Raw genomic sequence first — 19,302 nt, forward strand, 5'->3', positions numbered from 1 at the left:
GTAAGTATCCCGTCTTTACCTGCTGCTTTTCTGTTCTTCAGGTTTTCAAGTATTTTCCGAACTGATTTTTCGATATCGTGCGGGGAGATCCTAGTTCGAATTGTAAACATACAAAAACTCCAAAGCCAATAATGTCCAAAATAAGCATCCTTGTTATAAAAAAAAATTCTACATATTTAAAAAGTAGTATTTTTATTACCTGGCTGCCGACTACAGTCAATATTCAATGTATACAAAGAAGTGGATAGTGAAGTGACACATGACAACGTGACAAAACGACAATGACAACATAACAGAAAATATTTAAAAATGTTTTAAAATAAATTGTATCAACCCCTATTTATAAGTATAAGTGTAGAGAAATTTCAATAACGAAAATGAAAACAGTTAGCAATGTTAATGTTGACCACTACAGACAACTCGTGCAAACCTACATAGATTTGGTAATATTTTTTAAAATTCATAAAATATTTTTAATCATCAATAATTAGAACCTTAATATTTTCAAGTATTCAACTTATAGTATGATATATTTTCTACGTATCTAGAAATACTTTGTCTCATTCTGCTTTAAATTATAACACTGCTAAACCATTTACTTTCAGGCTGTCTAGAATAGTATCTTCATCTTTTGATTTTCAGTTGTATCTTCATTTATTTATTTTTATTGACCTTAAAAAATATCTTCATAAATCTTTATAAAATTCAAAATTGTCTTATCCTGTAAACCCCACTCTCACATAGACATTGGGAGCATTTGTTTTTACATTAAAGTTAATAATTTACTAGATTGAGGAAGTCTTTCCCTCTATTACCTATTCAGACTAATTCTAACAAATTTTAGAAGTTTATTACAACAATACTTCAATAGACTGTTACAAAAATATATTAGAATTATTTTATCTAATTGTTTCTTATTGGTTGGATACATCTTTAGTCCAGTTTACAATTGTATAATAAATTATCTTTTTTAGCACATTTATAGTACTGCTTTATTTTGGGCTGATAAAGTAGTAGCATTAACTGGGCATCCAAAAGACATTTACAGTTTAGCACAATGTATGTTTCTATTGAAACAGTATCACAGAGCTGCCCACATGCTAAAATCAAAAAACCTTGAAAAGGTAAGTAGTCCAATAATTTTTATACCTAATTCGAAAAAGTGACTTGATAACGATAAGAAATCATTTTGTGTTAAGGAAGAACTACAAAGAATTATAAGATGAAATAAAATTTAACTTCTTTGCTGCTATAGATCCAACATGTTTTGTATCATATATCTTTACTGAGCTAACATTTTCAATTTGGACCTAGAACATGTGGCTGTTTAACGTAAGTGTATAATAAATATAATAAAATTGTTTTAGACCAACCTTCAATGTACATATTTGACTGCCAGATGTTTATATGAAGCCAATGAATTATCTGAAGCTCTTAAAGTTATAAACAACATAGAAAACATTAATTTTGTTCCCAAAAATATTTTTTCTCCAGTATTCTCCACTTCCCAATCATTATTGTTTGATAATACACCAAAAAATGTAAGTATTTGTTTTCTTTTTTTTTTTTCAATATATTTGAAAGTTACATTTATCGTCAGAGTCAGGCAAATATACAGGCTGAAAAGTAAGATATATGCGGGTATATATGTATATTATTTGTGTCAAATATGCAAGTATTTATGCATTTATTTAAACAAAATATGCACTTCATAAACCTTTAATAAAAATATATTAATTTTATAAAGCAGTAGTTGCTAATCTTGTTATTATAAAATAACACAAAACTTAAAAAGATGTATTTTGTACTAAGTGATTTTCCAAAATACATTAATTTTGAGATACAAGGTTTTGACATCTGGACAACGTTATATAAAATAATTGTCTCCTATATCTAATTTTATTTTACTTGGTATCCCAGAATATATAGAAGTGACCTCGTTTCTTCTTAAGCTTCGTTCACTTGCAGTATTTTCCAAGAAACATGCACACATTTTTGTTTGCTAATTTCAACTAAGGTATATTTGAGCTTATATAATGCATGAGTTGCACGAATCATGGTTAAATATCTCTTGCTCACTTGATTTCAGATCAGTTGATTGTAAACAACTTAATATCGAATCTTGCTTTTCTCTCCTGATTCTAATTTATTTCTTTTTGCCTGTGTGTAAAGCAGTTTTACAATGCTGAACTATTTACAATTTTTTTCGCATGGTATCTGCAAACAATTCCTTCAGTATTTTAACTAAATAATTGTTAGATCGAGGGGTATTTAAAACATTTAATTGTGTAACAAAATAACTTGGGATAATAAAATGGGAAATGTACATTTTATAGTTTTCTGATTATTTCAATGTAATTTAAAATATTTAGGTTTACTTATTAGTTGTAACTGTATTTACTTACAATTTTACTACATGCTGAGCAAAATACTTTTACCATATCTGTTACCAATTCTAGATATGCCTTGATCTACGCAGACATGTTTGCCTCTTTCGACAATTTAACTAATCTGGATAAAACTTTTAACACTTTGTACACTCCCTAAGTGACTGCTCAAGTTCAAAACATATTGAAATTTTCCTTATCTAAGTTAATAAAACTATCAAAACCACTGTCACATAATCCAAAACACAATAAGAGGCTTCAATAGACTAGGTCTTGGGAATTTTTACTTTCTATTTTCAGGTACTTATTTAGGAGTTGTTAATTTAGATATTTTGGAAATATCAGGTATGAAAGTATTTGAACCATGAATCAACAAATAAATTCGTTTTGAAAACCTATTATATGCACTTTTTTTAAATGTATCTACCGGTATAGGCAAAATTCAAAACAAAATACAAAAATATGCAAGTGCATATGCACTTTTTTATATTTGCCTGACTGTTTATCATTGTTTCAGCAAGCCTATTCCTCATTCTTATTGTTAAAAGGAAAAATTTTGGAGGGAATGGACAACAGAGGCCCAGCTGCTGATTGTTATAAACAAGCACTTAATATTGATGTCCATTGTTTTGAAGCATTTGATTCATTGATAAAATATCAGATGCTCACCTCACTTGAAGGTAATCTTTTTTTTATATTTTGTTTGTTAACAGTATACATAAATGGTAAAAGTTGGTATTTATATTTGATTTATTATATTACTTTCATATAAGATGTTAAATCCTTGATCTGTGGCCAGTTCTTAGTTTGGTAATGGTAAAAATTGGTAAAATAGTAAAACTTATCTATTTAGAGAGTTGACGTCAACAGACAACTGTTTCAGAAAAAAGATAAAATGAGATATGCTACATTAAAATCGGTTAATAAAAAAAAAAGTTATCGCAGAATGAACAACAAAATAGCTGTTTTTGAATATTGTGAATCATTTTTTTTATTATTTATTAATATGTGTTTAAATGTACCTGAACTTGAGGGTCTTATCGTGTTTGAATTGTGTGCAAAAGATGGGTCAGATCGGTTGAATAGTTTTTGCGAAATTTAATTTATTTATATGATTTTTTGAAAAATGAGCTAATTTCTAAGGCTGGTCCAGATAATTTGACTAAATGGATCTCAACCACACGGGGCTTGAGATCCAGGCTTGAGTTAAGACGTATACTAATAACCTATGTAAAAAAAATTAAAAAATGATTTAATAATAAATAGCAATTTTTAAGTTTATTACTATTTACAATAACTCCGTATAATTTAGTTCAAATTAGATATTAGATATATAATTATAGAACTTAGCAACGGATATGCATCTTTATCTGATAGCCCGTTGACCTTTCGAAAGTCGATACAAAATATGTATGAGTTGTTTTTTATCTAACTAGTACAATCGGTGAACTCCAACCACTTGTGGAGGGTTCGATAGTTCCTTCCTTTAACATCTTGTCCACTTCTTGGTTGATTTTTTGTAACATTGCTGCTCTGCTCTCTTCTTCAATTTTATTTCGTGTTTTATTACGTTGGTGAGTCCTCTTACTTTCCCGAATTCCCTTAACTCTTTTCTTAGGAATCCTTCTAAATCCGTATTTCGACTAGTATCCTTCAAAGCGTTACAAGTTTCTTCTGGAAGCTGTGTATGTTATGTACTCATATCTTGATCGAACTTTGGAACGATGGAAGTTTTCTTAAGAGATTCTTCTCCGAGTATAGCGTCTTCTGCTAATCCGGGCATTATAATGAATGTTTCTCGGGTTTGCAAATGATCGATCTCGCAGTCGATAGCTAATTTCTTATTTAGTTCCATCGATGAACCGTTTGCTAGTTTTGTTCTTCCGCTATAGTTTTCTAGAGAGTCCTTGTATTCCTATGCTATTGTGTCACTGTCATAATTTTTTATAGTCCCTGTATCAATTAGCGCTTTGTAAGTTTTATGACCGATTTTTAATGATGCAAAAAGTCGAAATTCGTTGTTCGCTGGTTGTGTAACGGAGAGAACGAATGGAGTCGAATCTTGCACCACAGACTGGGACGACTCCTTATTTGTTCATTCTTCGTTTCCTTGACGCCTTATACAGCAGTCACTGCTGTAAACTCCATCTTTGCCGCAACGTGAACAGAATTTTTTCATGGGTTTTTGCAATTTTTAAGGATATGACCTTGCATTTTGCATCTTAAGCACGTTCTTTTGGCAACATATTCTCTTGGGGCTGTACGTTCCTGGTGTCTTTGAAGATTTTGATTTACTCGTGTCTTTTCGTCTTCTATGGCTTCATATTCCTGAACAAGTCTTGTAATTCAGTTAAATCTTCAAAGTCTCGGCGGCGAATATAAAGTTTATATTCCGGTCGCATATTTCTATATATTCGTTCCAGTTCTTCATCTTTGGAAAAAGATCCTCTGTCAAAAAGAAATTTTGAAAAATTATAAATAAATTAGAATTTATTTAGCAAAATAATGAACCCGTATATACAGTTGTGTCGAGTAAAAAACTAACTTTATAAAATTCGTCCAGTTTAAACTTTTTTTGTTCACTTTTTAGGATATTTTTTAATTTACATTATATTTTTAGTATCCAAATACACTTTCACATCTTCTGATTTATTTTCAGAGGAAGAACTATTAAAGTCTTTACCTATATCTGAACAATGTTCTCCAGAAGCTGCAGAAATCTTGTATATATTATATCAATCAAAATTAAAGAAATATCATATCCCTACGTCACTACGACCCATGGGAAATAAAATCATTTATGGTAGCACCCCACAAGGTCCACAAGAGAAATCGACAGATCTCTTGAATATTACTCCTAATATACATTCTGGCATCGTAAATACTCCAACAATAAAAGTAACTCCCAACGTTATAAGAAATAATGATAGGAATATAAAGAAATCTGAACAAGACAAACTAAAAAGTGATGATGAACACATGCAAACTGAGGACCTAGATAACTCGATATTGTTGAAATTAAAGAATAGTTTGGATTTGCAGGTAAGTTAAGTTCATATCAAATTATGGCGTAGAGCATCCGTGTCCGTGTGAAAACAAGGAAAAAATGAAATGTTATTAAATCCTTAATACCTACGGTTGACTTAACATTTTTTTGAAAGATAAAAACTTCATAAAAACGCAAATATTTTTAATTCAATTAATAGTAATTAATTTTTGAACAAAAATTTTATTTCGTTCATTTATTTTTTAAATAAAATACGCTGACGTGTATGCATGATTTTTATATCAAATTGGATATCAATATAATGATGTATGGATACCTGAGAAAAAATGGTCGCAAATTAGGATTGCCAGCTGTTAAGAACGCGAAGTATCAAAGATAAAGTAAAATAGAGTTGGCGCGCAACGACACTGGTTTGACAAGTCATAGTATGTATATTATTATATATCTATCGATGCATGCTTTAAAAACTCACACAACTGACACTTTGATACCTTGCGTTTTTAACAGCTGACAACCCATTTTTCGTAATTTGCGACCATTTTTCACAGGCAACCGTAATCATATTAAGAAAAAAATTAGCTTTAATTTGATATAAAAACATGCATAGACGTCATGTGTTGCGTATCAACATTTAATTTAATTCCATTAATTTTCATTCCATTTTGTATTATACAGGGTGGCACACAAAAAATTTGCAAGATAATACGATTTTATTAACATCAAAATGAACCTTATATTATGCCATTTACATTATAATTAAGTATGGACAATAATATCATCAAAATGTTGATCATCACGTTGGACGCAGTTTTCGATCCTCTTTATGAAATCCTCCAAACACGCTCTAACATCGCTCGATCAATAGTCAGGATTTCCTGGCGAATTGCGTTCTTTAATTCGATCCAATTACGAGGATTGCTAGCATATACACGACTCTTTAAATACCCCCATATAAAATTATCACAAATTGACAGGTTTGGCGACCTTGTAGGCCACGGCAAATCTCCGAAACGTGAAATGAGTTGTCCTGGGAACAGGTTGCGGAGAATATTCATTGAAGCATGGGCAGTATGTGCCGTGGCACCATCCTGCTGAACTGCTGAAACCACACATTCCTTAGGGTTTATCCCATTTCTGCCTAGTTTTGGAACCAAAAATTTTGTCAACGTAACGAATAGAATTAACAGTGACGGTATGGCCAGCCTCTTCAAAAAAATATGGCCCACCACACTGTGACTTTTTGAGAACGTAAAGGACGCTTATGGAGATTTCGTGGTTTTCAGGAGCCCAGTACCTGTAATTCTGTTTATTAACGGTTCCGTACAAATGGAAATGAGCTTCGTGGCTCATTATAAGATGCTGACCTAAGTTATCCTCCAAAAGAACTTGCATTCTCGTAGCGAAATCCTCACGTTGTTCAACATCTCTTTCCATTTATTTTCTGGACAATCTGCAATTTGCAGAGTTTTCACCCAGATTGTCACCCAGTATTATCATATCACACTGTATTAGTTTTAAGGTTTAGATTTGTAAAATTCTTTGTACCATTTAATAATCTGTACTGGCGCCGATAGCTTGTATTTAAAAGAACTTTCTAGACAAAAGCTTCTAAAGTCGTCGAAGAATCATAACAATGAAACGATCATTAGTAATTTCCAAATTATCGATTTGAGTCATCCGAAAAATCTCAACAGCAAAGCCAAGTTAAAAAATAACCTTTCCCATCAACCATAAACCTACTCAGGTAATTTTACTAATGAAAGGAGAGTTGAAGGTTGCAAAATGTAAACAGATCTTTCATATACTTCGAGGGTCAAGGGGGCGAGTTGATATCTGTTTGAATCGAGCATTGGTTGAGCTCGAATCTCTTGTTCGCGCTAGCCGCACTTTAGAAAGTTTAACACAGTCGGAATAATAATAATTTTACTCAATTCGTGTCAATCGCATCACCAACAAGTTCTCTAGTTTTTTTTGCACATAAATTCAAGACGACTAAATTTCGTAAATCAGCTGTCATAAGGACGTTATTGGAGTCCAAAATACGTAATTGTATTGCTTAAATAGACTTGTTAAAACGTTATTTGCGAAACTCCCAGATTTCTAGGCCGTCCTTCAAAAAAGTATAGAAAAGTGAACCTATTTCCATAAGGCCAAAACTTGTTCCCCAAGGGAAAAACCAGCGACCTATGACTGGTGCGCGAAACAAATGCATCAGGACGAGGTGTAAGGACAAACACACCTGCATCTTCGCACATGTTCCTTCGAACCGGATATCTTCACATTTCAACTTCGAATCAGAGATTTTCGCATATCTCATCTTCAAGTTAGACATCAACGCGGTATCTTCAGAGTCTTTCAGTAGGACGCCTCCAAACTTCTTCATCCTGGTAGCTGATTCAACGCTTCGCATCAAATTCACAACAAACTGTAAGTTTTTTAATTAATAATAATTTAATTTAATTTGGCAATAGTAACATTGCCAAAACCAGCGACCTATAACTGGTGCGCGAAACAAAGGCATCAGGACAAGGTGTAAGGACAAACACACCTGCATCTTCGCACAGCCATGAGTATTTTATTTAAAAAATAAATGAACGAAATAAAATTTTTGTTCAAAAATTAATTACTATTAATTGAATTAAAAATAGTTGCGGCCACTTTTTGACTGGCAACCTACTATCAATTTATTCTTCTAAGAGTTTGATTAACTGCGTTATGAACGTAGTGATCTTGTGGGATCTTGTACTAATTTTTTTTCTATTTTTGCAGGTGGCCGAAGCTGAGAGACTGTACTATAATTGTAATTATCAACTATGTAGCTCTATGACTGAAGCAATTCTCAAAGTAGATCCATACCATGACGCTTGTTTGCCAATTCATATCTCTTGTCAAGTAGAACTGAAACAGAGTAATAGTAAGTCAAAAATTACTATCATATTATTATTAAGACAACTACCTTTTTTGTACTGCTACTATTGATAATATTTGCGGCACTCACAGACGAGACGTCAGGAGCAAATAATTGTAAACAACGTTCTAGAAGCTTGGAAAACGGTGTATTATTAAAAAAATTACATTCCTCGGAACACAGGTTTTATCGAAGGTTATGAAACGGCGCAAGTCCTTCGGATTGTGCCTTCGTTTCCTCGCCTAGTAATTGTAACATAAACTTTTGTCGCCTTCTTTGTGAATTCTTACTGGTCCTTCAGTAAGAATTCACACAGTAAAAATACTGGTCTTAGGTCGAGTGGAAGAGTGGTTAAGCGCCTAATCATATTGAAGCTACCCATCCATTCCTGGGTTCTTATTGTTCTTTAGTTACTTTATTATTTCTTCTTCATTAGGCGGTATTTTCTCAGCTCGTTTCTGATCGCAATTTTCCTTAGGTTCTTCTTCTTCATATTCTGTTGTCGCTATTTCTGTCTTTATGTAAGTATTGTTTCCATCTGCTCAGTATTTCCGCGTTACTTGTTTTCATAGTGTATAGGTTTTCCTTGGTAACCTTCTTTCTAAGTTTTTATAGTATGTTTCATATAAAAATGCGTGCACGTCATTCAAGATTTACGTCAGAACCCCACAGCGTTGCCAAAACATCAGAATAGTAAGTAAGTGAGGAATTTTAAAAATGTCAACTATTTGTCAAACTATTATATTAACAGTAAATACACTTAGTTTTAAGATTACTGCAACACACTAAAATACATAAGAAAACATTTTATTATAAAATTATATATTCTAAATTTTAAACTTACCACTTTTAGAGCATTAATAGTAAAAACGTCCCGTCATTATTTCTTGTTCAAAATAATATATCTTATATGAAAGCTTTTCAGCTTTCTACAGACTATTTGGTTGTTTTGGCATGTCACAATCACAATACACAACAATAATTAGTTTTTAAAGCTATTAATCTAAATTTAATATGTATTTATAAATACAATTTATTAATAGTGATTTATGATCAAATTGTATAAGAAATGAAAACATAAACAAAATTCTTACTCTAAAAAAGCGGCAACCCTTTAAAACAATTTTGCCACGCGCTGAACTGTCATAAAATTTGAAGTATTCCCATATCAGTTGCGTACAATTGTCTAATATATTTAATTAAAATTATTATTTTAATTATTTAATTAAAATTATTATTTTGTGGAATATTAGACTTATAGAGTTATTTCATAAAATTTATATTATTAATAATAACAAATGTTTTTGGTTATTTAATCAATTCTAAAATTCCCAATATAATGATGATTAGATTTTTCTGATTATTATACTATTATACCATTATTATACAGTTCCGTATGGGTTTCGTATTAGTAGCTGTCTTAGGAAAATTTGAACTCTAAGGTTGACGTTCTGGAAATTTTAAATATAAGTGACGTCACTTTATATAAATTGTGACGTACACGCATTTTTATATGAAAAATACTATACTTACCACTTGATTTAAGTTTTTAATTTCTCTATTTCTAAAGCTTTCTTCTATTTATTTAAATTTTTCTATACTATATTTTCTTTTCTTTGATCTTATGATTCTTTTGGATCGATATCTTTGTTCGGTATATTTTCTCTCTCTATCTCTTGATTTTTCTTGTATCATTTTTAATCTTAATTTATTTCGTTCGACTAGTTATATTTTACATTCATTATCGAACCATTCTTTGTATTCGTCTTTTATATTTCTATTACTGGCTTATGCCGCTTTGGTCATGAGTGCTTTTATTTGCATTCATGTATGGTCAAAATAAAGATCGTGGGTTCGATTCTCAATTAGGATACTTTTTTTGTTTAATAATATTAATTTGTAACCTAATTTGGACCAAAAATGGAAGATAAATTGTAAATTAATTTGAATTAATAATGGCAGATGCCTGATGGATAATAGCTGAACTACGAAAAATAATTCGCAAATTAATTTGACCTAAAAATAGCGGGAGAGGCTTGAGACGTCATCATAGCGAGTGGAGCTTACCATGCTATTGAGATACAAAAGGGTTGAGGGTGACTTTGGCAGGGAAAATTTTGTATCTCAATAGTAGTAGAGCCTAGTAAGCTCCTCCCACACTGACGCCACATGCCCCACCCATCCGTTATGACGTCACAAATCTAGCCCGCCATTTTTTGCTATATTATCAAATTCTTTGATAATTATTCTGTCATGTTTACATGTTAACTATTCTTTCAAGTTCTTTATACATTTTTGCTTTGTGTTTTTCGACGAACACATGATCAATTTGATGGGTATTTATATTTATTTTCTTATTTTTGTATTAACGTCGCCTAGTACTATTTTCACATCGTATTTGGGATAATTTTTGAATACTGTATCTATTTGATTATAGTCGTCTTGTTATATTTATAACTTATAACATTTATAACTTGTTTCAGAACTGTTCACATTGGCTCATATTTTGGTGGATTTGTATCCGAATTTAGCAATTTCTTGGTTTGCTGTTGGATGCTATTACTATATAATAGGTAAGGTATTTAAATAAATTATTTTTTATAAATCTTAATTATTTTTATATATTTGAGTACCTATTAATATTACAAATATAATTTAGGTTTACTTTCATTTGAGGACTAGATATCAATGTCCTTCTTCTTCTTTGAGTGCCTCTCCTATCGGAGATTGGATATCATTAGTGCGATTCTAATTTTATTTACTGCTGTTTTGAATAATTCGTTAGTGGTACCACTCTCTTAAATTTCTCATCCAGGACATTCTTCTACGGCCTGGATTTCTGCGTCATGGATCAATGTCCAGTTGCATGCAAAAACAAAGAAAAATGAGTTAACTAAAAAGTAAGGTAAATATCGTCGACCACAATATGTAAATGTAGATTTAGTATTCTCTGTTTACTGAAAAAAAGACAAAGATTTATTAACACCGTAAAGAAAAGAAAATTGGTTTACTTCGGCCACATCATGCGTAATAGCAAATACCGACTTCTACAATTGATTCTACGGGGCAAGATTTTGATGATACAAAATAGTCCAATAATTTGTCTGAATTTTTACCAATAACTATTGAATCACCAAATAGAGAACTGAACCCGCCTTTCGACCAAGTACCATCTCCGGATACAAAAAACTGATCGTCCTACTCAGGAAGAAAAAATTGTGCTGACAAAGGTTTTAACAAAAAATGAATTTTCTCTCGTCTTAATGAAGAAAAATGTGTAGAAAATCCATCATCAGAAAGTAGCAGACTCTGGTTACTAATACTAAAAGAAGTCAGTAAAAAGAATATACCAACATTAATGTAATAATAGGTCAGACACATTATCTACAATTAACGACATAAACTCACAAAAATCAGCATTTTGATCTTAATAGAGGGGTACATCATCTTTAGAATTTCAACTCAAAACATGGCTATTTGGCTTACAAGATCGAGGCCAAGTAAGTCACCTGTCAAATTGGCTTAAAGAAACCGCCAATTAATAAACAACTACACATTGCAATAACTCCCTGTTTTATAATTATATACTTTAACTTTTTTTTCATTTTAAAAAATTTTTTACTTCAATTATGTTGATTATATGCTAATTAAAAACTGGTATCAAAAAGCTCAAATCCAGATGGATGATGATCATTTTCAAAATTTCAGGTAAGAGTGATTTTGCAAGGAGATATTTAGCCAAAGCCACCTGTTTAGATAGACTATTTGGACCTGGATGGCTAGCCTATGGACATTCATTTGCGATTGAAAATGAACACGATCAAGCTATGGCAGCATATTTTAAGGCCTCTCAATTGATGAAAGGGTAAATAATAAAGAAATCGATGAAAAATATCAATTTAATTAAACTATATTTTAGATGTCATTTACCTCTGTTATACATCGGATTGGAATGTGGACTAACGAATAATGTTCGGTTAGCAGATAAATTCTTTCATCAAGCACAGACTATTGCACCGGATGATCCATTTATTATGCACGAGAAAGGTGTTATAGCTTTCCAGAACCTAGAGTAAGTATGTAATTATAATATGTTTTCATCTACATAATAGCTATATAGCAGTATTATTGTATAAAAAGCATTAGAAAATGGCAGTTGTTGAATTTTTGTATTCCAACAGTCTCACAATCCTCTTTTATATGCCTTAACATAGCTATTAGATTTAACCTTAAAAATATTTAGTGAGTATTCACCAAAATCAAGTCATTTTCTTTCCTCCGATTCTTGTAGTTATTGGTATCTGACATTGACAGATGACATTTGGCAGGTATCTTAAAACAGGAGTGGTTCAGGATTATATCAAAGAATATAGACGCTTATAGCGTCTATATTCTTTGATTATATCTTAAATATCTACCATAGTCCATTTAAAAACAACTCAATTTATTAAATCATGATACATATTTGAAAGATCTTTAATGTCAGTCTTATTATTTATATATATATTGGATCTTTTTTATGTGCATCATCTCCAATATGCATCTTTTGTTGTATTTTTTGTTTTTTTTTTCCAAAATCTGTACATTTTCAAAATCAAATAGAAAATGGCCATTCTTTTGATTTTGAAAATGTACAGAGTTTGGAAAAAGAACAAAATTACAAGAAAAGATGCATATTGGAGATGATTCACATAAAAAAAGATCCAATATCTATCAGTAATCAACTTAGAATAATATCAAATAATTCAATAAGTAACACTGTTCTGCCTAATACTGTACTTGGGACTCCAACTAACTCGTTAAACTGTACAAACAGAATAACGTACCTGTTAAAATTGCAGTGAAGAATGCTAAGACTGTCAGAAATTTGTTTTCTAAAACTAAAACACCCTTGTCCCTTCTGGAACAAGTTAATGTAATATATCATATACTTTGTGCTGAGTGTGACTCATGTTACATCGGTCAGACAGGGAGATCACTGAGAGGGCGTCTTACGACACACCGCAGTGATATCAACTTATCTAAGCATACCTGTGCTCTTGCCCAGCATGCTATTAACTCTAAGCACAAAGTGAACTTTAATGAAGTTAAAATTCTTGGCAATGAACGCAACCTCGTCAAAAGACAGTTCTTGGAAATGTGTTCAATACTAAAACACCCAAATGCTCTTAATAAGAGAACCGACATTAGTAACTTGAGCCAAATTTATCATGCATTAATTTTGCAGAATTAGGCTTAATATGTTGTTTACTTTCAATTGTCCCTTAAGGTGTTTTTATCATATTTTCATATTTAATAAATTCAAATAAAAATAAAAATAAAATAAATTATTCTTTCTTTATTAACTTAGATTCATCAACTTACATTTTATTAACTATTTGGTCAATATCACTTTTACATACATAAAGTAATTGTTTTTTTTTTATTAACTTGTTTGGTAAAATTTTAAATTGAAACTTATTCATAGAATCTTTTTCATTCACAGTTCCAAATGCTATGAACCTTGGACTGTGGAAGTTGAATTAATCTTCACCTGTTGGCTGGCTAACCAGTGACAACGTAAATATTATAATATATGATATTTTGGATTGACCTCGCATGCTTTGTTCTTTGGTTTACTAAACCAATCACTGGGGGGAAAATGGTGATCTTAACCACCTTTTCCTTTCATTTTTTGGCTTTTTAATGACAAGTTGTCAACCAAATTTATCATACTCTTTAAATGTACCGCTCTATTGCACTAGAGGTTGGTATTTTTCTTGCTGTTCTGTCATTTTGACCTCAAGGCCATGTCTTTTCACGTTGTTTGCGTGGGTGTTAAACCTGCTAATTCATTTACCTGCTACATTCAGTAAGCTAAAAACTGGTAACTTCATTTTTTATCTTTAATACTATATTTTAATCTTAAATAATTCAATAATGTTACCTAAAGTCGTGTTGGAAGTGCATTCTCATGATCTTTCTAGTTCTTTATATCAAAATTTTAATGTCTTTTTCACTTAAGTTTTTTATAATAACTTGTTCTTGTTTTATAATAACATGTTCTTTTGCTGTGCTAATTCTGTTAATTTGTAAACTATACCTAGTTCGTCTTTGTAAGGTAACACACATGTTTTAACTTCTCTATGGATGTTTGGTTTCATATTGTTCTTTTTAGATGAACTGATGATGCTTTCTGAGCAGAAAGCGAAACGTCTTCAATAAATAGATGAAGTAGCCACCTTGTTTGTCTTTTATTTCTCCACTTTGACCGAAAAACCAACCACTCTTCGAGTGTTCCTTAGTTTATATATATATATTTATATATATATATATATATATATATATATATATATATATATATGTATATATATATATATATATATATATATATATATATATATATATATATATATATATATATATATATTTATAAAAATGTGCACTCGTAAGTGAATGGGATGTTATCGGTCTGGAGATAAAAAAGACAAGAGTTGTGCTACTTTATCTATTTATTGAAGACGTTTCGCCTATTGTTCAATAAGCATCATCAGTTCATCTAAAAGAGTGTTATTAGCGATACATCTAATATGAAAAAACAATTAAGTAAATGATCTTACCTTTAAAAGATCTGTAGCATTACAATGTTGTTATTGCAAAGAAACATCAAAAAATTAATATAATAAATATAACAGCAAAAAATATAGAAACACAGAACGCTGGAAGATTCCCAATTTAACTAATTTGTTTTAAATTTCACTTTTGAAAACATTGATTGATTAAATCTATCAAAAAATATAATTGTCAATTTTGAATTGTTATATAAATTGTCATTTCTGACAGTCGAGCTTTCAAATACTTCATTTTCATGATATATGATCATAACAGTCAAGAACCCTAGCCGTGCCGTTGTTAATTAATAAGCACGTTCGTTACAGCTATACGATAAAAAATTAAAATTATTTCAAATGTAAAAATAAAAATAACAATAAAAGAAAACTTGAAGAATAATATTTCGTTGATGAATTATTAAGGTTAGTTGTTATTAAGATGAATATTAATCTTAATTAATTTTCTTAATTAATGAATATTAATTAAGAAAAAAGAAAGATTTTTATTACAGACCACTTTACCCGATAATTTGAACGTATTTATATATATATATATATATATATATATATATATATATATATATATATATATATATATATATATATATATATTATAGTTTATCACTTTCTTCGAATAAAACTATATTTGTCGGATATCGAAATGAGCTTACCTTATATCTTTAAGATATACTATATCGAACAAAATCATTCACACATGTGCATAAGCGGTATATCTAAATTTTTGTTTTAGTTACGAATCTGCAGAATCTCATTTTAAAACAGCTTTAGACTGGGTTAAGGGTATTAGAAAGGGTATCATCCCTCAAAGATGGAGTCCTCTACTAAATAATTTGGGTCATACTTTGCGCAAAATGAAACAGTACGAAGAAGCTTTGGAGTATCACAATCAAGTAAGTTTTAATAGACGATCAATGTTATTTTTAAATTGTTCCTGCAAATAATACAATAGGTTACATATTTCTTTTTAATTTATAATAAAAACAAAAACTGTTATCATTATAAATATAGAATATTTATTGCATTTAGTTCGCTTATACTAAATTTTGCATACCGCGAATGTTTTTCCCAGATATTGTTATAGTGTTATTCTAGTTTATTCAGGTTTTTTGGGAGTTAACTCCACTGACACCTCACTTCAAGGCAATAAATACATGGTCCTTAAATCATAGATTATACAGAATTTTTTATTCTGGAAGATCTCAAATAAAAAGAAAATAAATTTACATGATATTGTTTAACACTTTCTGTTTTTTAGGCATTATTGTTGACTCCCCAATCAGCTAGTACATATTCAGCTATAGCGTACGTTCATGTTTTAATGGAAAATTATGAGCAAGCCGTAGAATGGTTTCATAAAGCGTTAGGATTAAAACGAGATGATGCTTTTAGTACGACAATGTTAAATTATGTAATTGATCAATTGTCGGATGAAAAGCCTCCATATCCAGGTAATTTATATAACGTGTCCAAAAAGAGTAGCTAGGTTTTATTTTTAATTTACAAAAATCAAACAGTAGTGCCCAATTCACGGCTTCGAAGTCCACGAATCTTTTTTTTTTAATATCATAGACATTAGTCATTCAGTAAGTTACAATCAGACAAACACACAATTATATCCCTAATACAAAATTAACGGATAATTAATAGAAGATACGATAAGGAAACAGACGGGGTCACTTGCTTCTCGTCTAGTGGCCCATCAAGACATTTTAGTAGACAAACAAAACTGGAACACGGATAAGGTGTTATAACATTTAGTATAAACGAAGGATGCAGATTTAAATGCGAAGTCTAGTATCTGTCAAATTTATCTAGTACAGGTCCTGTATACTTAGTCGTTCGGAGTCGACCTCAAACTGTAAGTCTCGTATACCTGTGGATACTTAATGATACACAGCACAGATATATGCAGACACGCTGCCTACCCTCGAAATTGGGTAAGGCACATTAAGAATAAGATTTTGTTTTTTAGTTGATGCTGTAACGGGTTGGTGCTGTGTATGGATAGCGTCGTATTACGTTTGAACCTTACTTAATTACCGAAACGTTGATTTCATACTTAGAGCTCAGCGCGCAATATCGTTCTTGCAATGCACCAACTGACGATACCATTTGGATCTAGATGTCGTGTGGGATGTTTATGGGTTTAGGTTAACTAAAATCTATCATTATCAATTCGCAAAAGAAGTACCTGGTATTCAATTTATAAAAAATTATTTTGCTGCTTATATTTAAGAGGCTATATAATACAGTTGTTTCAAGACAAGAAGGTTGTTGATTATCTACTAGTCGACTAAGATTTGCAAATTAAATGCTACAAAGGTTTACTATCTCTTAAAATATTCTGGTTAGCGACGAAGCCAACTTTTACTTAAACGTACATGTCAACAAACAGAATTTTCGCTTTTCAATAAGGAGAAATCCAAAAAGGAAAGGTCAGCGACAACTTCATAACCCAAAGTTCATAGTCTTAGAGCAATATCCTCTTCAATTGGTGATAGCGACAAGTGATGTGTACAAAGGGTATAGATTTAATCAACGTGAGCTTATAATTTTGGCTTACTGAAAATTGCACGGTTTTGGAGAACAATTGTCATCCCTAATCTAACATGTTTATCGAGTTACCCGGGCCCCTCAATCAGGGAGGATACGCTGATTAACTCAGTGTAGTCCACGTGCAGCTTAGAACATCTAACAAGCCGTTATTGCTTTTTTTTTCGTGGAAAAGCTGCTTATCTCTTTAAAAATAATTGTGTGTAAGCTAAGAGTAAAAACTACTTACAGCACGAGCATGAAATTCCACCGACGACCGTTTGAGATGTCGAAATACGCCTAGTTAGCAGGCTAGAGTCTCGTTCGTTTATCAGAGTTAACGAAACAAATCGTTCCACCAACGAAGACGGCCATGCACCATCACCTACCGAATCAAGAAAATCATTGATGCTTATTTCCACGAAGATTAACGCGGGCGAGCATTCATTGTGTATAGTGAAGATTACAGTCAAATGCGAAGGTGCCTTTTGGCCTACGAGTTGCAATAGTTTCAAGAATAGGATACAAGAACATGATTCCAGCAAGTCGGCGCCACTGGCCATACTTCTGACATCAATTTGCTGGGATAAACGATTTATCACCGAACAAAATTATTTCTTGCAGAGGTACGATTCACTAATGACCTCCCAGGAGTACTATTCTCAGTCCTCTTGACTATTTTTTTTTTGATGAGTGAAACTGAAAAGTGTATGAAAATAAACTTAGGCAATTGGAGCACAATATCACATCGGAAATGGTGGCCATGTCCCAAGCAATCTGTCATCGAGATTTACCACTCTTCGTTCAAGATTAAGAGGAGTGACAGTAGCGTGATGGTCGACATCTAGACATTATTTTTATTTTTTGTTTTATTGAACTACCAAACCTCTGATATCCTTTTTGGACACACGATGTTAAGACAATTCAATATTTTTAGTTATAGATGTTGCTGAAATATCTATTAGTTTTGACTATTTAGATCTGTGTTATGTTTTGTATATCGTATTCTAATCGTGTCGTTATTTTTGTTTTGGTTTTTTAGGTTGTCCAGATGAAATTCCAGACTTCAATGTTGAACCCAAACCAGCAGAATCCTCCATTAGTGTGAATATGGCTGACAATGCAACACAAAATAGTGCTATGTCTGACATGAGTATGAGTATAGAAGTTGATATGGTGGATTCAAGTGGTATAGTTAAGGAATGATAGCGTAGTTTATTTGCGTTGTACTATATGTATTGTTAATATAAAAATAATAAAAATAAATGTTCATATATTCTCTTATATAATATGTCAAATTATTTATTTCAAAACTCATACTTTTTTTTGTTTATCAAGACAATCACGAAATAAACTTACGTGTGCCAAATATACACTTGTTTTTACTGAAGTTTAATTAGAGTTAGCCAACGGTTTATACTTAAAGACTTTAAAGGATAACTGCACTAGTAAACTAAATATAAAAATTTGCATAAAACTGACCTATCTATCCATAACTCGATCTCTTTCCTCGCCTCACAAGGAATCTTCTGGACAATCATTTGGGTACCCTCTGATATCGGAATTAAAAGTAATGACACCGCTGATTGTGCAATAAACGTATCCCCATCATCAACCACTGGCTCTAGTCAAATACAAATTAACAGAGATTTAAAACGTCCTTCTAATCGTCTCAAACTTAATTGCTTACTTACTAGAATAGTGGTATATTTGAAGCTCTGCAGGTGTGCAGAAAATCAAATTGTATATATAAAATGAACATAACAGGTTAAGACGTGGATAATCTGATGACGATTGAGATCTCAGCTTTTGTTGTTTGTGCAAATATCAGCTCATTGTCGAAATATATTCAGTAAG

At 31.3% G+C, this 19,302-nt stretch overlaps 1 protein-coding gene across 1 annotated transcript; it reads left to right on the plus strand.

The window, feature by feature from the left end:
* The first annotated feature begins 255 nt into the window (after positions 1 to 255).
* Cdc16 (cell division cycle protein 16) lies at positions 256 to 18,712 on the plus strand. The gene is made up of 12 exons (XM_072523809.1): positions 256 to 443; positions 975 to 1,124; positions 1,368 to 1,541; positions 2,905 to 3,067; positions 5,047 to 5,429; positions 8,164 to 8,308; positions 10,786 to 10,875; positions 12,011 to 12,167; positions 12,222 to 12,374; positions 15,644 to 15,803; positions 16,169 to 16,361; positions 18,488 to 18,712. Exons 1-12 carry the CDS (start codon positions 378 to 380, stop codon positions 18,649 to 18,651), a joined length of 1,998 nt encoding a protein of 665 aa, XP_072379910.1. The 5' UTR covers positions 256 to 377; the 3' UTR covers positions 18,652 to 18,712.
* Positions 18,713 to 19,302: the final 590 nt, after the last annotated feature.

The sequence above is a fragment of the Diabrotica undecimpunctata genome, chromosome 2, assembly GCF_040954645.1.
Source record: "Diabrotica undecimpunctata isolate CICGRU chromosome 2, icDiaUnde3, whole genome shotgun sequence".
NCBI classification, from domain to species: Eukaryota; Metazoa; Arthropoda; class Insecta; order Coleoptera; family Chrysomelidae; genus Diabrotica; species Diabrotica undecimpunctata.

Coding starts and splice junctions, on each gene's coding strand:
- Cdc16 (XM_072523809.1), top strand. CDS start 378: ATGAAAACAGTTAGCAATGTTAATGTTGACCACTACAGACAACTCGTG. Junction 1,125..1,367: donor AATCAAAAAACCTTGAAAAG/GTAAGTAGTCCA, acceptor AAATTGTTTTAG/ACCAACCTTCAATGTACATA. Junction 12,375..15,643: donor ATAGCTTTCCAGAACCTAGA/GTAAGTATGTAA, acceptor TTTTTGTTTTAG/TTACGAATCTGCAGAATCTC.